The sequence below is a fragment of the Lethenteron reissneri genome, unplaced genomic scaffold (genome assembly GCF_015708825.2).
Source record: "Lethenteron reissneri isolate LAM-NWPU_2019-01 unplaced genomic scaffold, ASM1570882v1 scaffold_567, whole genome shotgun sequence".
Lineage (NCBI taxonomy): Eukaryota > Metazoa > Chordata > Hyperoartia > Petromyzontiformes > Petromyzontidae > Lethenteron > Lethenteron reissneri.
The window spans coordinates 14266-34475 of NW_026892089.1; the positions used below are offsets into that span (position 1 = coordinate 14266).

General features: G+C 54.5%; 1 protein-coding gene and 1 pseudogene across 1 annotated transcript; both read left to right on the forward strand.

Annotated features, from left to right (window-relative positions):
* The first annotated feature begins 545 nt into the window (after positions 1 to 545).
* On the forward strand, positions 546 to 9238 carry LOC133339926 (protein Wnt-1-like). Its single transcript, XM_061548037.1, has 8 exons — positions 546 to 619; positions 2187 to 2428; positions 3309 to 3330; positions 3605 to 3824; positions 5077 to 5160; positions 7164 to 7211; positions 7305 to 7500; positions 9159 to 9238. Exons 1-8 carry the CDS (start codon positions 546 to 548, stop codon positions 9236 to 9238), a joined length of 966 nt encoding a protein of 321 aa, XP_061404021.1.
* A 5554-nt stretch (positions 9239 to 14792) lies between these two features.
* LOC133339927 (cyclin-dependent kinase 6-like) lies at positions 14793 to 18645 on the forward strand (annotated as a pseudogene).
* Positions 18646 to 20210: the final 1565 nt, after the last annotated feature.

Below are 20210 nucleotides of genomic sequence, written 5' to 3' on the forward strand. Positions count from 1 at the left end.
GATGCCGGTCGGCTACAGAGCTCACCAGAGTGACAACCCCAGTCGGAGTTCATCACGATCACGGTGGCTAGGAGACAGAGGTGGGACAAAGTCATTGTTATGCAAGTCCAAGTCGAGTCTGAAGTCATCAAATTCATGACTCGAGTCTGACTCGAGTCCAAGTCACATGACTCGAGTCCACACCTCTGCTAGGAGATGTTCACTCCCTCGCCTGGTGGACAAGTGGTCGTGGGCTCGATCCCGTGTACAAAGCGAGGGAGTCAACATCTCCCAGCCACCGTGACGATGATGAGCGTGAGACTTGAAAACTAGAAATATACAGCAGCAGCAGGCATCGTCAGGGTCGGGATCAAACCCACGACCTCCTGCATACCAGGCGAGGTAGTCAACATCTCATAGCCACCGTGACGATGATGAGAGAGAGACCGCAAACTCCAAATATACGGCAGCAGGTATCGTCAGGGTCGGGATCAAACCCACGACCTCCTGCATACCAGGCGAGGGAGTTAACATCGTCTCCACCGGTTCACTTCTGCACAGCGCCGATGGCCATGAGGATGAAGAGGAGCTGTTCCTGGCCGGTCTCTGCGCCTGTCCGAGGCTTCGTCTTCGCACAGCTGTGGGCAGTCTCGGCCGCTTCCTGGTGGTAACCGCTGACCGCTGTCTTCCTCCTCACGGCTGCGATGAGCGCAAGTTTCTAAGTTCATTGGTTTCTGAGCGGCCTCCTGACCGTCTTGTATTTTACACACCCCGTACAGTCGTTCAACACCTAGTAGCGGCAGGGCTTTCGCGACCAATGTCATCCACAATAGAGGCGTTTTTGGTGTTAGATCGCGGTAAATATATAAATGTTCTTTGGTTCTTTCGGTAAAGTCACGTAGGTAGAAATAAAATAAAATGAAACAAATCACGACGTTTCGATCGCAACACAAGCGAACTTCATCGGGGGGGGGGGGACAACCACAGCGAGACAATGCTGAAGTCGGCGGGAGAGCTGCCGTGGCAAGAGGTTACATAGTAGTGTCACCGCGAGGTTTACTATCCGGGTCGTTGACGGATTACAACTCGTCACGATCATTGGCTCTGCCGGTCCTGGTCCACAGCCAATGGGGGAGGGAAGCCTAGGGGCGTGGCCCTGACGTGACGGAGAGGTGACAGCTGCAAGTAGATGATTGGTTGTGCTGGCTTTGGCCACAGCCAATGGGGAGACGAGTCATGGGGCGTGGTCCCGGGAGGCCTACGAGGGAGCCTGGAAGATTCCACGGAGGCTAACCAGGATTGGTGGAAACGTACCACGTGACCCGAGTATTAAATAGGGGGGGAGAGGAACGCACGTGGTCAGAACGGGAAACGAACGGAGGAAGGGGGCCACGCGGGAGCGGGGCTCCGGGTTGCCACGTGGTCCAGGCTGCCACGTGGTCCAGGCTGCCACGTGGTCCAGGCTGCCACGTGGCAGTGCGTCTCTCTGTCTGTCCCTCTCACGCTGCCTGTCAGCAGTGTGAAGGGAAGCTGTAATGCAAGTTGAATAAAAGACGGATTCTAGAAGTCGCCTCAACGACCTTTTATTACATAGGTAAGAGAGGGGGGGAGGAGGAAAGGGGGGAGAGAGATAGGGGGGGTGGTAGGGTGAGGGGGGGGGGGCGCGTGAGTGCTAGGGAAAGAGGACGTGAGGCTGTGGGGGGGGGGGGTGTGGGCGGGCTGGGCAGTAAACCGGCAGGTACGATGGAAAACAACAACAAGTGAAGGCATTACCTGGTTGATAACATCTCCTTGCAATGATTGTCAATTTGTATCCATCTTCCTCGGTTTAAGTTTTGTCATATGTTATATATCTGGATGGCTTCATGCACAAACCTTTCATAGTAGCCCGAAGGTTTGCAGAAGTAGCTTGGTCTCGGAAAAAAACAATATCACGCGAGCCCACGGCGTTATAGCAATGGTCAGCTACGGCAGAGGTATTGGTTCTGCCGTGTTTCAGATCTGCCTTGTGTTCGCGAACACGGTCCGGACATGACGTTTTGTTCCCCAATGTAACTGCTACCGCAGGGCATTGCATGTCAAGAATGACCTCCTTCACAGATGGGATTAGATCACGTATTTTGGGTATTTTGACCTGCATACCAATGCAGGGTAGTCAACATCCCCTGGCCACCGTGACTCCCCCCCCACCCCCCCGTCCCTTGCAGGTTGCTGCCCCTGTGGACCCCGCTCTTCGAACCGCTTCCGACTCTCCGCTGCTGTGCACCGCGGCGCCGGGTCTCTCCCCCGGACAGCGCAGCCTGTGCCGGCGGCACTCGAACCACGCAGAGGAGGTGGCCAATGGCGTCCAGCTGGCGCTCGACTGAGTGTCGGCACCAGCTGCAGGCCTGGCGGTGGAACTGCACCACGCCCGGCGCCGAGGACACTCTGGGCCCCGTGGCTCAATCTGGTAAGGGGATCGTCAGGCCGGGTCGGAGCGAGCGTCGGAGCCTCTGCCGGCAACATAAAGGTTTAAAATAGCATGGGCGGGGCAGCTGATGTCAGTGATGGTGGTAGTCGTGGGCAACGACGGCGCTGGTGGTGGGTTTCCACCAATCGGAGGGCTGCCTCGCTTTACTCGCCACCATCCGACACGGCCACTTAGCGAGGTCTAGTGTCGTGTAAGCAGAACGTGGCCAATCCCCTTGTTTCAGACTGAAGTAGAATGTCTCCACAATGCTGGCTGTCGCCCAGAGGTCACAAACGGATATCGGCGTACCCGGTTGCGACCTCTGCTGTCACCTGATGACGCTAGTGTTGTTGTTGTTGTTGTGGTGGTTGTTGTGGTTGTTGTTTTCCCAGCGAAACATCACAATACTCGAATTGTAAATGTTGCAGTGAGTTTACTCTTCAACACACAGCAACCGGTCAGTGCTGTACTAGTGCAATGAGACAAAAACGTGCAGAGTGCTTCTTATTCATTTCTCACACTTGGGCACAAACACTGGGCGATATATATAGACACGTTTCTACGTGGCTACACACAGCCGACCTTTCTAGACAGCCCCATCGTCGGCGTCTAGCTACACGTAGCGATGACGACGACGACGATGACGATTGGAGCTGTGCAGAGGATCGGCCAGGATCCCGCGACAGCTCCGAACCTTCGGTTACGTCCCCCCTACCACACACTTCCCGGCGTGGCTAGGCCCCGACTCCGGCCATGCCCCCTTCTAGAACCTTCTAGCAAGTTCCCGGAGCTTCCCTACTGACCCCGCCTGTTACCTTGAACCCGTGGTTGGTTATTATATTACGCGCCCATACTCGTGATTACCCGTCCTGGCCCACAGGTGGCGCCCTGTCGTCGCACTCGTAACGAATTCGCCACGTTCTGTTTTTCGTGCCAAATCCTTAACCTATGGGATGCGTCGGCGGGAGTGGCGGTTCTAATGACGTGACGTTTCTATTTCGGCAACGGTCTACACTAGAAAATAGACAGTCGATCAAATTGTTTTGTCGGCGGGGCTGATTGGGCTCTTCGGGGTGGTCGGGGTGGGGGGGGGCTCCAGGCTCGCGCGAGGCCGCCTTCGTCTCCGCCCTGATCGCCGCCGGAGTTGTCCACGCGGTGGCGCGCGCCTGCCGCCAGGGGGGCGCTGCCGGGCAGCTGCGACTGCGTCGATGCGGCCGCGGCAAGTCTGCCGCGTGGCGCCCAGCCGGGCTGCGGGGACGACGTCAAATACGGATACCGGTTCGCCAGGAAGTTTGTGGACGAGAGCGAGCACGATCGCAGGCGGCATGGAGGAGGAGGGGAGTCTCGGCTGGAGCTCGTCCAGATGAATTTGCACAATAACAAGGCCGGCCGGCTGGTGAGTCGGCAAATGGGTAGATGTGTAGACGAAAATTAAAAATTAACCCGTAAAAACAACGTTTTTCACTATAAATCCTTTATATGTGTGGCGGCTAGAGTCCTCTCGTCCTCTGGCTTGAGATGGCTGCCACCTATGGGTCAGATGATTGTCTGCCAGTATTAAGCAATTGGTAATTAAATATTTAATTTGTTTTCCCTAAACAGTGTAAAATTTTGGAAAAAAAAATTCACGAACATTAATTGTCTCGCACAACGAGTCTGTGTGCAAAATGTCAGCTCGATTGGATCACGGGAAGTGGGTTAAAAAACGACCGAAAGATTTGCACGGTCGTAAGCAAGCAAGCAAGCATGCAAGCGAACTTAATATAAAGGATTTAAAAATCGCCCTGTTGGGCACGCTGAGGAGAGGCTTGCGCAGACCCAATGTGGTTTTAGGCCAGGGTGGCCCCGTCTGCTACAGCAGAGGTGTAGGGAATTCCAACAAGACCTACATCTCTGCTTTATTGACCTGGTCAAGGCCTATGATACCATCAGTAGGTCTGGGTTGTGGGTTTTTATTTGTGCTTTCAGTGTCCTTGACTCATGATGGTGAGCGGGCCTGGGAAAAGCTGCGTGGCGATGTTCTCTGGCTCCCACATAACTTAAAAAATTATTTTTGACCATGTAGTTCGTGAAGCCTTCCATGGCTGTAACGGGAGAATTTCCATCGGGTAGAGTGGGAGGGTGATCGACGCCCGGGTGCGGTCAAGGGATGGCTCCCTATTGCTCAACCACGTTATGTATGCCGATGATCTGGTGATTGCTGCTCACTCGGAGGAGGAGATGGAGACGCTGCTGCTGAGACTGGAGCGTGCCACTAAGAGGTGGGGCCTTACCATCAGCCCCACCAAAACTAAGCACCTGCCTGGGTAGTTTGTACCATCGGACACTCCACCCCCACAACTCCCAATTGGTGATAGGTGTAGTTGTGGAGAGAGTGGAGAGTTTCCCATACTTGGGCAGTGGTGCATTGGCCAGTCATCTCCGTCAGTCGACCCATGACACCTGGGTCTGTCCCATGACCTCCTGCCAACGGGCATTCGACACTTCACGTGGGCTTAATGTGCACATGGCTTGGCACAGGCGCCGTGGTGACATCACCGCCACTTATTGGCGAATGGCGTTTGGTAGTGATGATTGTGGTGGTGACGATGATGATGGTGGTGGTGGTGCTACAGGCTGTGTACAATCTGGCGTACACGCAGTGAAAGTGCCACGGGTTGACTGGCGCCTGCACGCTCAAGATCTGCTGGCCACAGCTCGCAGACTTTCGCAAAGTTGGAAACTTTCTCAAGGTGAGCTCACGACTGCATGGGACTGCACCCTGAGGAGGGGTGAGGGTGGGTGGGGGTGAGGTGGGTGAGTGAGGTGGGGTGAGTGTGGGGTGAGTGTGGGTGGGTGAGTGTGGGTGGGGTGAGGTGGGTGAGTGTGGGGTGAGTGTGGTGGGTGAGTGTGGGGGGGTGGGTGAGTGTGGGGTGAGTGTGGGTGGGGTGAGGTGGGTGGGGTGGTGGGTGGGGTGACTGTGATGTGGGTGGGGGGTGAGGTGGGTGGGGTGAGTGTGGGTGGGGTGAGTGTGGGTGGGGTGAGTGTGGGTGGGGTGAGTGTGATGTGGGTGGGGTGAGTGTGGGTGGGGTGAGTGTGTGTGGGTGGGGTGAGTGTGGGGGGGTGAGTGTGATGTGGGTGGGGGTGAGTGTGGGTGGGGTGAGTGTGATGTGTGGGTGGGGTGAGTGTGGGTGGGGTGAGTGTGGGTGGGGTGAGTGTGATGTGTGGGTGGGGTGAGTGTGGGTGGGGTGAGGTGGGTGAGTGTGGGGTGAGTGTGGGTGGGGTGAGGTGGGTGGGGTGAGTGGAGGTGAGTGTGCGTGGGGTGAGTGTGGGTAGGTGTAGGGGTGAGTGGGGGTGAGGTGGGTGGGGTGAGTGGAGGGGAGGTGAGTGTGGGTGGGGTGAGGTGGGTGAGTGTGGGGTGAGTGTGGGTGGGGTGAGGTGGGTGGGGTGAGTGTGGGTGGGGTGAGTGGGCGAGTGTGGGTGGAGTGTGGGTGAGTGTGGGTGGGGTGAGGTGGGTGAGTGTGGGTGGGGTGAGGTGGGTGAGTGTGGGTGAGTGGGTGGGTGAGGTGGGTGAGTGGGGTGAGTGTGGGTGGGGTGAGGTGGGTGAGGTGGGGTGAGTGTGGGTGGGGTGAGTGTGATGTGGGGTGGGGTGAGTTGGTGGGGTGAGTGTGAGGTGGGGTGAGTGTGGGTGGGGTGAGGTGGGTGAGTGTGGGGTGAGTGTGGGTGGGGTGAGGTGGGTGAGTGTGGGGTGAGTGTGGGTGGGGTGAGGTGGGTGAGTGTGGGGTGAGTGTGGGTGGGGTGAGGTGGGTGAGTGTGGGGTGAGTGTGGGTGGGGTGAGTGTGATGTGAGGGGGGGTGAGTGTGGGTGGGGTGAGGGTGGGGGGTGAGTGTGAGTGTGGGTGGGGGTGAGTGTGAGGGGGGGTGAGTGGTGAGGTGGGGTGAGGGTGGTGGGAGGGATGGTGTGAGGTGTGGTGAGGTGAGGTGTTGGAGGTGAGTGTGGTGGGGTGCGTTGGTGGGGTTGAGTGTGAGTGTGGTGAGGTGAGGTGGGTGGGGTGAGTGCGGGAGTGGGGGTTGGGTTGGGGTGCGTGTGCCGGTGTTGGTGGTAGGTTGAGGTGGGTGGGGTGAGTGTGATGTGGTGGTGGGGGAGTGTGAGGTGTGGTGGGGTGCGTGTGATGTGTGGTGGGCGTGAGTGTGAGGTGGGTGGGGTGCGTGTGATGTGTGTGTGGGGTGAGTGTGACGGTGGGTGGGGTGAGGGTGCTGTGTGTGTGGGGGTGAGTGCGGTGGGGGGGTGTGTGGTGTGATGTGTGAGCTGAGTGTGGGGTGAGTGTGAGGTGCGAGTGATGAGGCTTGAATCAATGGGAGGGTTACAGACGTGGGGGGGGGGGGGGGGGGGGAGGTCCCCTAGCAGCTCAGGGTGCTGCCCGCATTCACTCAACCTTCACCACCTCCACCACCACCACCACCTCCACCACCACCACCTCCACCTCCACCACCACCACCACCTCCACCAACACCACCATTCACCATCACCACCACCTCCACCACCACCATCACCACCTCCATCACCACCACCATCACCACCACCACCACCCCCCATCACCACCACCACCACCAGCACCACACCACCACCACCTCCTACCACCAACTCTCCACCACCACAACCTCCACCACCACCCACCACAGCTAAATAAAACACGGCGGATCCTCTTGCCTCCTCCTCACCCCCTGACGACGACTGGTGACGATGGCGGCTGCAGGAAAAGTACGACGCAAGTTCCGCCGTGCGGCTGGTGACCCACAACTGGATTCTCGTTCCGGGGGCGGCTGGCGGCGGCGGTGCGGTGCCTGTTACCGGTGGCCGCGAAAGCGGCAAAGCGGCCCGCTGGCCGCGCCTGCACCTGGAGCCGGTGGACGAGGGGTTCGTGGCGCCCACTGCGAGCGAGCTGGTGCACGTGCACGGCAGCCCCGACTACTGCGAGCGCGACGATGCTCGCGGCGTTCCCGGCACGGTGGGGCGGCGGTGCGACTTGCGCTCCAACGGCACCGGGGATTGCTCGATCATGTGTTGCGGCAGAGGGTACAACACCGTCCGAGGTGTGACCTCCCCCCCCCCCACCGTCGCCGCGACCCGAAAATAAACTCAAACTATTCGTTAAGAAGCTTCTTGGTTCTTTCGGTAAAGTCACGTAGAAGGGAAGTAATAAAATAATAAAAATATAACATAATAAATTATTCTCACGACGTTTCGGCCACAACGCAAGCAGCCGTCCTCAGGTGAAGACCAGGTCCGTCGAGGCGACAGCGTCTGAATGAAGCAGCACACAGACGCTGTCGCCTCGACAGATGTGTTTTTCACCTGAGGACGGCTGCTTGCGTTGTGGCCGAAACGTCGTGAGAATAATTTTATTATGTTTTATTTTTATTATTTTATTACTTCCCTTCTACGTGACTTACCAAAAGAACCAAGAAGATGAATCCCTGCAGTCACGAAAGCTTTAAATCGAAATTTATTCATTAAGAAGCTACGAAACTATTTTATGTTTGACCAGGCAAGTTCCGCCGAGCTGCGTAGATCAGCCACAGACGATAGGTCGACCAAGTGGCTCGTCGCGTAGAAACGCACAGCGTCCAAATACTCTTAATCGCCTGATTTTCAACGTGGAGGGAGAAGCGGAGGACCCGAGACAAATCCACGTGACCTACGGGCAGAGAGAGACACGCAAATGCAGCATCAGCGGGCATTGTCAGAGTTGGGATCGAACCCACGACCTCCTGCACAACAAGCGAGGGGTTAACATCTCCTAGCCACCGTGATGATGATGAGAGAGAGAGAGACGCAAGACTCCAAATATACAGCAGCAGCAGGCATCGTCAGGGTCAGTGCAATGTCTCATATCCTACACTACTAACTATGACAAGCGTGCACTACTTGTGCTCGGATAACGACAGACACCCCTCTCTTTCCACACTGTCCCTGTACTACTATACACTATCACTCTTGACTTAAAGCTTTCGTGACAGCAGGATTAATATTCTTGGGTCTTTCGGTAAAGTCACGTAGATAGGTGAAAAAAAAATCACTAAAATAAACCAAACGGATCGCTTGTGTTTGCGATCGAAACGTCGTAGTTTTTTGTTACTTTTATTATTTTTTTTAGGCCATCTACGTGGCTTTAGCGAAAGACCCCAAGGATACTATTCTTCGCTCCGTTACACTACTATGCTATACAGTACACTATACACTACACTACTATACACTAACTATACACTACACTATACACTACCTATACACTACAACTATACACCACCTACAACTATACACTACAACACTATACATACACGATACACTACTCTATACACTACACTACACTAATACTACACTCACACTATACACTATACTATACACTACACTATACACTACTACACTACACTATACACGCACTATCCTACTATAACTACACTATCCACACCTACACTATACACTACACTACACTATACACTATACTATACACTACACTATACAGTACACCACGCAATGAAAATAAAAAATGCATTTCTTTAGAACTGCTTTCTGTGAATCTTAGTCGCTCTAAGGGATATCTACGAAGTTGCCAACGTCTACGGAGAGAAGTGCACGGAGACTTTTGTCACCATCGCGACGGCGATTGCAGAATCCGCGATAAAAACCTCGTGGGCAAAAAGACAATGTCCGAACGTTTTGCACTCTCGCCTCTGCTGTGTTCCCCTCCCAGTGAACGGTGGAGAAGCGGTGCAGATGCAAGTTCCGGTGGTGCGCTCCGTCAAGTGCGAGCGGTGCCCGCAGACCGTTTGACCAACTCTCTTGCAAGTAGACAAGTAGACTGCAGCCGCAAGCTGCCGGGGTGGCCTCGGCTGGAGATCGACTCCAGTCGGGTTCAGCCGAGTCCTGCCGGGTTCGGTGATCCATTCAAAGTTGTTGAGGGTGCCAGCACCACGGCATCCAGCACTACACTATACACTACACTACACTACACTATACACTACACTATACACTACATACATACTATACACTACTACATACACTATACACTATACACTACACTATACACTACTATACACTACACTATACACTGCACTATACACTACACTATACACTAACTATACACTACCATACACTATACACTACACTAACATACTATACACTACACTATACACGCACTATACACTACACTATACACTACTATACACTACACTATACACTGCACTATACACTACACTATACACTACACTATCTACTATACACTACACTATACACTGCACTATACACTACACTATACACTACACTATACCTACACTATACACTACACTACACATACTATACACTACACTATCACTACACTACACATACACTACACACTACACTAACATACACTATGCACTACACTATACACTAACACTATACACTACACTATACACTACACTACTATACCACTACACTATACACTACACTATACACTACTATACCACTACCCTACTAGACACTACACTATACACACCACTACTATACACTACACTACTTACCACTACACGACTATACCCTACACTACTATACACTACACTATACACTACTATACCACTACCTATACCACTACACTATACACTACACGTATACACTCACTACTATACACTACACTACATTATACACTACACTACTCTACACTACACTACTATAGCACTACCACTATACACTACTCTACACTACTCTACACTACACTACTATACACTACACTACTATACACTATATACACTACACTGCTCTCTATATGTTACATGTTGATATACATGACATCTTGATGTGACGTGAGGCAGACAACGATGCTAGTTACCCTGCCTCCATTCCCGTTCTGTATCGGCCAAGAGTTTTCGTAGCTGTGAATTAAAAGTGTTTTGCATGTTCCGTCAAACAAAATCCTCAGGTTTCTATCTCATCGTTTTGATATCGCGATGGATTCAAAGTTGACGTCACTCGGGTAACGACGGCGGTCAACTGCACCGGTGCCGCGGTTTGGGTTGGGCTGTAGCAGGATGGAATTAATCCGTGACAGAATGAATGACGCATTCAAGTTCAAGTACTAGGTGTAGCCCTGTGAGCCATTCGGCTCTTGAATCGGGTGCAAACCCGCAACAAACAAAAAAATAAAAATGAACAAAAAACATCTTCAAGTGAATATGTGACTAAGTGCAACAGAAAATCCAAGAAAAAGACAGCAACATATGGCAGAAAAAAGCACCGTACACCAACGCTGTCTGCAAAAATCCCAGTGGGATGGCAAGTCAAACAACCAACAACAACAACACCAAGACAACTTTAGATCAAGGCCATCAGTCTAACTCTGTACTACAACAAACAACAACAACCACAAGAACAACTTAGATCAAGCCCATCAGTCTAACTCTGTACTACAACAAACAAACAAACCAACAACAACAACCACAAGACAACTTAGATTAAGGCCATCAGTCTAACTCTACTACAACAAACAACAACAACAACCACAAGACACTTAGATCAAGGCCATCAGTCCAAACTCTGTACTACAACAACAACCAACAACAACAACCACAAGACAACTTAGATTAAGGCCATCAGTCCAACTCTGTACTACAACACAACAACAACAACAACAACCACAAGACACTTAGATCAAGGCCATCAGTCTAACTCTGTACTACAACAAACAAACAACAACAACCACAAGACAACTTAGATCAAGGCCATCAGTCTAACTCGGTTAATGCCGGGGAGGAAGCCAACCGGAGTCAATGGACGGCCTAATATGGGGTCTTTGTCGATCCACAATCTCTTTAGATCGAGAAATCTCGGTGCCATCCACAAATCGTCAGTTTCTCGTTCAGAAATCACGTGGCGGGAGTCACTTTTAACGATAAACATTTGTATTTCAAATATCACTGCTTGATCCACGCTCCATCGCATAGAACCAACACACTCTAAATGTCAGAGCTCAATCACTGCTCGCTCCTGGGCCTCCCCTAAGGTCGACTCAGCATCAATCGAGAGCCTGGTGCGGTGGTAGCAGTGAACATCGCCACGGGAGAGACACAGGCGGCTGGGCGTGGTGCTTGGCCACCCCCCCCTCTCGTGTCCCCCACTCGCGAGCAGCTCTTGTCTGCTGGGGGGGTGGGTACAGGGGGGTACGGGGGGTGTACGGGGGGGGGTAACATCACTTACACACACACTGAACTCTGCACGTATAAAGTACTGTGCATATATAGACATTTTTGATTTAAAGATTTCGTGACTGCAGGGATTCATGTTCTTGCTTCTTTCGGTAAACTCACGTAGAAGGGAGATACACAATACAATATAAAACAATAAAAATTAATTAATTAAATCGCGACTTTTTCGCGGGCAACACACACGGACGGAAGCTTGCGTTGCCTCCGAAACGTCGAGATTTAATTTAAATTTCAAATTTTTTCACCTCCGTGACTTTACCGAAAAAAACACAGAGTATGCGCATAGACTCTTTGCTTATTTCTATTTTCTATTTAAAATCTTCACCCACGTGACTTTACCGAAAGAAGCAAAGGATATGACCCATATCAGTCACGAAAACTTCAAATCGACTGCTGCACATACAGAACTGTGGCCAGTGTTGAGTCTATGGGCAGCGCCTATCAGCTCTACGGAATTTAGCCCCGCTGCCACGTGGTCGCCTATCCGCGCTACGTTTTCTAAACGCGCCCTGCTAAAGCCACGCGTTCCCACCAGCGGACCGTCTCCCGCCCTGGTTGTGGTAGCGGCGCGAAACGTCGGACCACCACCACCACCACACGAGTCAATAGCTTTGTGTGTCACCTCCTCGCCACGACGGAGTAGAGAGCTCAAGACCCCCCACCACCCAGACAGACGTCTACGGAGCGAACCACGAGGTGAGTGAGTGAGTGCAGCCCTAGGCCACATTGCCCGGCCTGGTTGGCCTGGGATTGGGCTGGGCTGATACCCCCCCACCACCATCCCCTGTGGTCTTTGTGGAACAGTTGAGGGGTCTAAACTGTGTTGGTCAATCCGCCCGTGGAATGTAACATTCATGTAAATGTCTAAGTCGAGATCATTTAATCAGAATCCGTGGGCGTCACTGTGACTAGGTCGATGTTAACCTCCTTCGCCTGGTCTACAGGAGGTCGTGGGTTCGATCGCGACCCTGTAGAGATGTTGACTACCTCGCCTGGTCTACAGGAGGTCGTGGGTTCGATCTTGGCCCCTGTAGAGATGTTAACTACCTCGCCTGGTCTACAGGAGGTCGTGGGTTCGATCATGACCCTGTAGAGATGTTAACTCCTTCGCCTGGTCTACAGGAGGTCGTGGATTCGATCGCGACCCTGTAGAGATGTTGACTACCTCGCCTGGTCTACAGGAGGTCGTGGGTTCGATCGCGACCCTGTAGAGATGTTGACTACCTCGCCTGGTCTACAGGAGGTCGTGGGTTCGATCGCGACCCCTGTAGAGATATTGACTACTTCGCCTGGTCTACAGGAGGTCGTGGGTTCGATCGCGACCCTGTAGAGATGTTGACTACCTCGCCTGGTCTACAGGAGGTCGTGGGTTCGATAATGCCCCTGTAGAGATGTTAACTACCTCGCCTGGTCTACAGGAGATCGTGGGTTCGATCGCGACCCTGTAGAGATGTTGACTACCTCGCCTGGTCTACAGGAGGTCGTGGGTTCGATCATGCCCCTGTAGAGATGTTAACTACTTCGCCTGGTCTACAGGAGGTCGTGGGTTCGATCATGCCCCTGTAGAGATGTTAACTATTTCGCCTGGTCCACAGGAGGTCGTGAGTTCGATCGCGACCCTGTAGAGATATTGACTACCTCGCCTGGTCTACAGGAGGTCGTGGGTTCCATCATGTCCCTGTAGAGATGTTGACTACCTCGCCTGGTCTACAGGAGGTCGTGAGTTCGATCGCGACCCTGTAGAGATGTTAACTACCTCGCCTGGTCTACAGAAGGTCGTGGGTTCGATCCCAACCATGACGCCCCTCTAGTTCAAGTTCATGTATTACGTGTAGCCCTGTGAGCCATTCGGCTCTTGAATCTGGTGCAACCGCAACAAACAAAAAACAAAAACATGAACAAGAAAACATCTTAAAGTGAATATGTGACTAAGTGCAAACAGAAAATCTAAGAAAAGACCAAAATATTGCAGAAAAAGTACCGTTACACCAACGCCATGTGCAAAAATCCCAGTAGGATGCAAGTCAAACAACAACAACCACAAGACAACTTAGATTAAGGCCATCAGTCTAACTCTGTACATCAACAAACATGGCAAACCAAAAAAAACGGGCCGAACGAAATCTGTTTAGGCATGCGGTGGCTGGGCATGCGGGTTACATGACCCAGCCAACGCAGCCTTGCCTGCCGGAGGAGCTCACCAATAGGACTTTGTCCAGATCTTTCAAGGATTTGTGAGCTCCACACAATCCAGCCTGGTTATCCCAGGATGGATCGTAGACAGGCCAGCCTAAATGTTTCTAACCGGTTAAGATGGATCATAGACAGGCCAGCCTAAATGTTTAGGCTGGTCTGTCTAGAATTTCCCTTGGGTGATCATCTCTGCCTGGTGCCTTTCCTGGTCTCGACTCTGGATCTCCTTCAGGACTTCCTCAACAGATGGCACCTCAGCCAGTCACTCACAGGGGGTGACTTCTTCCAATATTTGAGGCACCGCAGCCTCAGCACTGTCATCCCCACTTTGTGCCATGATGTTTTCCTGCTGAGGGATTTCCCCTCCCCCAGGACCTCACAGAAATGCTCAGCAAATCTGCAAACCTGTTCCTGGGGATCTGAGATTGGATCACCATTCTTTCCCCTAATTACGGTGATAGGTGTGGCACTACAATTTACGTTTTTGATGGAATTACACAGCGATGTCTGATCACGGGCTACTGAGGCAGATTCCATCTCCTCAGAAACCCGCGACCACCACCCATCATTGCAGCGCCTCACGGCTCTCAGAACCTCCGAGCGAAGGCTGCGGTAAGCCTCCTCATTCTCTGACGTGGAATGCCGTAGACTATGAGAGTGGGCCTGTCGCTTTTTCTCAGCCAGCCTGAAGACCTCTGTCAGCCAGGGTCTCTGGGGAGGTCTGAACCGCATACCCAAAGCAGCCATTGCAGCTGCATGAGCCACAGTCATTAACCTCGCCCATTTACCCTCTATGTGTATCTGTGACCCTCTGTGACAATTCTCTCTCTCTCTATCTCTCTTGCGTCTCTGTGTGATCGCTGCTGCTGCTGCTGCTAGCGGCGGCGTCCTTCGGCAGCAGAGGACATCCACGTGACCGGCGGCGTCTGCGTTCGAAGCGTTTGGGGGCGGCGGGGATGGAGCAGCAGTACGAGTCCGTGGCCGAGTTGGGCGCTGGGGTCTACGGGGCCGCGACGACTTTGAAGGCTCGCGACCTCCGGGACCAGGGCCGCTTTGTGGTGCTGCTCAAGGGCCTGCGCCTGCAGACAGGCGGGGGCCGGAGGAAGATGCCTGGCAGCTGCTGCAGCTACAGCTGCTCCACGAAGCTGGAGCACCCCAACGTGGTGAGGTGGGTGTCTCTCCCACCCCTCGCGCCGCGTCACAATCCCTCGCAATCGTCGCCGCGTCAGCCTCCAATCCTCCACGGTCATCGTGTCTTGGTGTCACTCGCCTTACGTTGTCGCCATCTCCACCGTGGATGGAGTTGGAGCACCCAACGTGGTGAGGTGGGTGTCTCTCCCACCCCTCGCGCCGCGTCACAATCCCTCGCAAATCGTCGCCGCGTCAGCCTCCAATCCTCCACGGTCATCGTGTCTTGGCTGTCACTCGCCTTACGTTGTCGCCATCTCCACCGTGGATTGGAGTGGGAGCACCCCAACGTGGTGAGGTGGGTGTCTCTCCCACCCCTCGCGCCGCGTCACGATCCCTCGCAATCGTCGCCACGTCAGCCTCCATCCTCCAATTGTCCACGGTCATCGTGTCTTGAAAAGATTAGGAGACAGATCGTCGTCGTCGTCGTCGTCGTCGTCAAAACCGAGATGACTTCTGCGCTCTCTTGCTCTGATGTCTCCGACCCCCGACCCGGCCTGCCCCAGGCTGCTGGACGTCTTTGTGGATATTCGTGACGAGGGCGGCGCGCGTCACGCCGTGGTCTGTGAGCTCGTAGACCAGGATCTGTCCACCTACCTGGGGAAGTCGCCCACACACCGTCCCACCACATCAAGGTGCCACCGCCAGCACCACCACCACCCACCCCGTCACTCCCTACCCCACCCCAAAAGGCAACACCACTCTCAGAGTCTCTGTGTATCTCTATGGGTCTCTGTGTGTCTCTGTGAGTCTCTATGAGTCTCTGTGTGTCTCTGTGTCTCTATGAGTCTCTGAGTCTCTATGAGTCTCTATGAGTCTCTGTGTGTCTCTGTGTATCTCTGAGTCTCTATGAGTCTACCAGTCTCTGTGTATCTCGCACGCACGTTGCCAGCCGAGCCTCGGAGCGGCTAACGAGTTTACACTCCCCCCCCCCCTCCTTGTGTCGTGACCTTGTGCCGTGCCCTTGCGCCGTGACCTTGTGCCGTGACCTTGCGCCGTGACCTTGTGCCGTGCCCTTGTGCCGTGACCTTGTGCTGTGACCCTTGCGCCGTGACCTTGTGCCGTGACCTTGCGCCGTGACCTTGTGCCGTGACCTTGTGCCGTGACCTTGCGCCGTGCCCCAGGAGGTGACGCGGCCAGCTGCTGTGTGGGCTGCGCTACCTGCACGGCCACGGCCTGGAGCACCGCGAGCTCACGCCACGCAGCGTCCTGGTGACGGCCTCGGGGCGCGTCAAGCTCGCCGGCTGGGGGCTCGGACGCTTCCTCTTGGACGGCGCGAGCACGGCTCTCACCCCGGCGGTGAGTAGAGAGAGTGAGAGAGAGAGGTCTTCTTGGTTCTTCGGTAAGTCGTCACGTAGAAGGGAAGTAATAAAATAATATAAATAAAACATAATAAAATAATTCTCACGACGTTTCGGCCACAACGCAAGCAGCCGTCCTCAGGTGAAGACCAGGTCTGTCGAGGAGACAGCGTCTGAATCTGTCTTCCGGCCAACACCGGCGACGATTATCTTAACCGGTCCCGGGCCTCCCTAGGTTGACTCAGCCTCAAAAGAGTACCCGGTGCGGTGCGCGGTAAACATCGCCACCGGGTAGACAAAGGCGGCCGGGTGCGGTGCTGGCCACCACCCCCTCGTGTGCCGGCCGTCATAGGCGCTGCTACTCGCTAAGGGCACTTGCCCCTACGGTGTGTGAAGGCTACACGGGGGATCTTTGTCTTTGGTGTGCCGCTGCTGTAGGTGTCCCCGTCGTGGTACCGCGCCCCGGAGCTGCTGCTGCGGGTGACCTGCGGCCCGGCCGCCGACCTGTGGAGCGTCGGCTGCATCTTTGCTGAGATGTTTACACGCAGGTGCTCCTTGAGCACCGCCACCCGCACACCCACACACCTAGCAACCACACTCACCTAGCAACCACACTCACCTAGCAACCACACTCACCTAGCAACCACCCTCACCTAGCAACCCACCCACCCACCTAGCAACCCACCCACCTAGCAACCCACCACCCACCTAGCAACCCACCACCCACCTAGCAACCACCCACCCACCTAGCAACACCCCCCCACCTAGCAACCACCCCCACCTAGCAACCCACCCACCCACCTAGCAACCCACCACACCTAGCAACCCACCCGCCACCCAACCCACCCACACCACCACACAACCCACCCACCAAACCACCACCCAGCCACCACACACCCACCCACCCACCAATCCACCCACCCAGCCACCCACCAACCCACACACCCACCCACCTATCAACCCACCAAACCACCCACCCACCCACCTATCAACCCACCCACCACCAATCCACCAAACCACCCAGCCACCCACACACCCACACCCCCCCCACCACAACCCACCCACCCACCACACCCCACTCACCACACCACCCACACACCCACCCACCCACACACCCACCCACCTATCAACCCACCCACCAATCCACAAAACCACCCACCCAGCCACACAGCCACCCACCTATCAATCCACCCACCCACCAAACCACCCACACAGGCCACCCACCCACCTCTCCCGCACGCAATGTCACCACAGGCCTGGCAGGGTGGCGTCGCCATGGCGCCCGTGCCAGGATAGGTGCCCCCGTGGGTCCGATACCGAACACCATGCCACCTCTCCCCATTGAATGGTGTTGTTGTTATTATGATGATGTGTCTTTCCGACAGACCTGTTCTTCTGAACACCACCAGGCTTGGCAGCGTATATTTAAGTATTTAAGTATATATTTAAATATATACGCTGACAAGCCTGGTGGTGCTCATTCAGACGCCGTCTTTCCGACAGACTTGCTCTTCACCCGAGGACGGCTGCTTGCGTTGTGGCCGAAACGTCGTGAGAATTGTATTTTATTGCGTTTATTATTTTATGATTTCCCTTCTACGTGACTTTACCGAAAGAAGCAAAAAGGTTCTAAGCGACGTCGCATAAGGTGACCTCCTTGTCTCCCCTCAACGCAGGCCTCTCTTCCCGGAGGCTCCGATGTCGATCAGCTGACGAAGATATTCGGGTGAGTAGCTCGTGGCGAGCGTGCCGTGGGGAGCGGCGCGGGGGCCAATAGACGCCATCTCATTTGTTAGCGGAGAGCAACGTGGGGTGGAGGAGGGGGGGGGGAGGTGGGGGGAGGGGGAGAGGGAAGGGGAGGAGGGGGAGGAGGGAGGGGGAGGAGGGGGGGGAAGGGGGAGGAGAAGAAGGGGGGGGAGGAGGAGGAGGGGGAAGGGGGAGGAGGAGGGAGGAGGGGGAAGGAGGGGGGGGGAGGGGGAAGGGGGAGGAGAAGAAGGAGGAGGGGGGGGCAGGAGTATTTGGCTGTTGATGTAAATTCCACAACAGCCACTCCGTTGCGCAATCATTGATGAAAGTGGGTGATAGGTCAACAGCCGAATTCTCACCGTCACCTCCGCCGCTACCCCCCCCCTTACCCCCCCTTCCTTACCCTCCCCCCTACACCCCCCCTTACCCCCCCCCTCCCCCGTGTCCCCCATGTCCCAGTCTGCTGGGCGTGCCGAGCCTGGAGGAGTGGCTGCTCGGAGCCTCCCTGCCGCACGGCGACTTTGCCGCGCAAACTCAGCTCGGTGGTCGCCATCCTCCTACGGTCTCCACGCTGCCCGCGGGCCCTGGTCGACTCCACGCCGGAGATGGGGCTGGAGGTCGCGCCGGGCAACGAGAATGTGGCGATGGCGCTGCTGCTGGTGAGAACGCGGGAGGATTGTACGCGACGGCAATTGTCGCGCTTCGACGGGGATTTACCGTATTGAAGCGGGCAATAACGCATCGCCTCTCGTCTCTGTGTGTCTCTCTGTTGTCTCTCTGTGTCTCTCTGTGTCTCTTCTGTGTGTCTGTGTCTCTCTGTGTGTCTGTGTCTCTCTGTTGTCCTGTGTGTCTCTCTGTGTCTCTGTGTGTCTCTCTGTGTCTCTCTGTCTGTGTCTCTCTGTGTCTCTCTGGTCTCTGTGTCTCTCTGTGTCTCTGTGTCTCTGTGTGTCTCTCTGTGTCTCTCTGTGTCTCTCTGTGTCTCTCCACGCCCCTCCGCACGCACGGCCGTGCCTCCCGCAGGAGCTGCTGACCTTCAGCCCCCGCAAGCGCATCTCTGCGTCTGTCGCCCTCTTCCATCCGTACTTCTCTGAGGCCGCAGGCGTGGCCACGGGCGAGGCCTAAGGAGTAGGCCCTGGGGCAAGGCCTAAGGAGTAGGCCCCGGGGCGAGGCCTAAGGAGTTTGCGTCCTTTTTTGTTGCCCCCACCTTAAGAGGGTCGCTTGTGTTGCGCCCGAAACGTCGTCATTCGATTTGTTTTAATGTTTCGCCGACGTGACTTTACCGAATAAAAAAGCTAAAGGGTAATAAAAGTTAACTCTGAAGCAGCAAAAGAATGGCGAGGTACCTCTTTGTTGTTGTTGTTGTTGTCGTCGTCGTGTTGTGTTGTTGTTTTCACAAATGTGCAGCGGGCGACTTATTGAGAGCACACTCTCTCGCGTAACGCGGCTGCACACTGGCGATCCTGACACGCAGCCCCATCTCCGGCCTCGCCACGCCAGCTGCCCGTCCTGCCGAATATCCGTCACGAGGTCGGCCACGAAGAGATGATGCCGGCGAGCAGCGACGCAGCCAGCACCCACGGCGGCACGAACCGCCGGTCCATCATCCCTCATATCCGCCAAGCGCCACCTCTGGCCACGCCCCTTTCCAGAACCCTCCAGCCGCTTCCCAGAGGAGCTTCTTGACCGACTCCGCCTTCATCTTCACCCCAGATACGCCCCCCCACCCCCCATATAATGAGGCATTGCGTAATGCACCCATGACCGTAATCACCACTCCAGGCCGACAGGTGTCACCCTATAGTTATAGGTTATTTAAATCCTTTATACTGGTAGGAACGAAGTGAACCAGCCTACAATAGATTATATCGTCCGTCCGATGTCCGATTAGGTGTAGCAACATCGCCCCCCTACTGCAAACACTGGCAGGACCCCTACAAAAACCTTTAGACTCAGTGAGGCTTTCCTGGCTAAACAAGTGTAACATTCCCTTATAATTCCCTGAGATAGCTTTTAATGAAAACATTTAAATTACAAATTAACTCACAGCGGCCTAAAGCCTACAGCTAGGCCTAAAGCCTAGAACTAGGCCTCAAACTCTCCCTTCGTATCGTACCCCCGCCATTTCATTTTATTATAGCC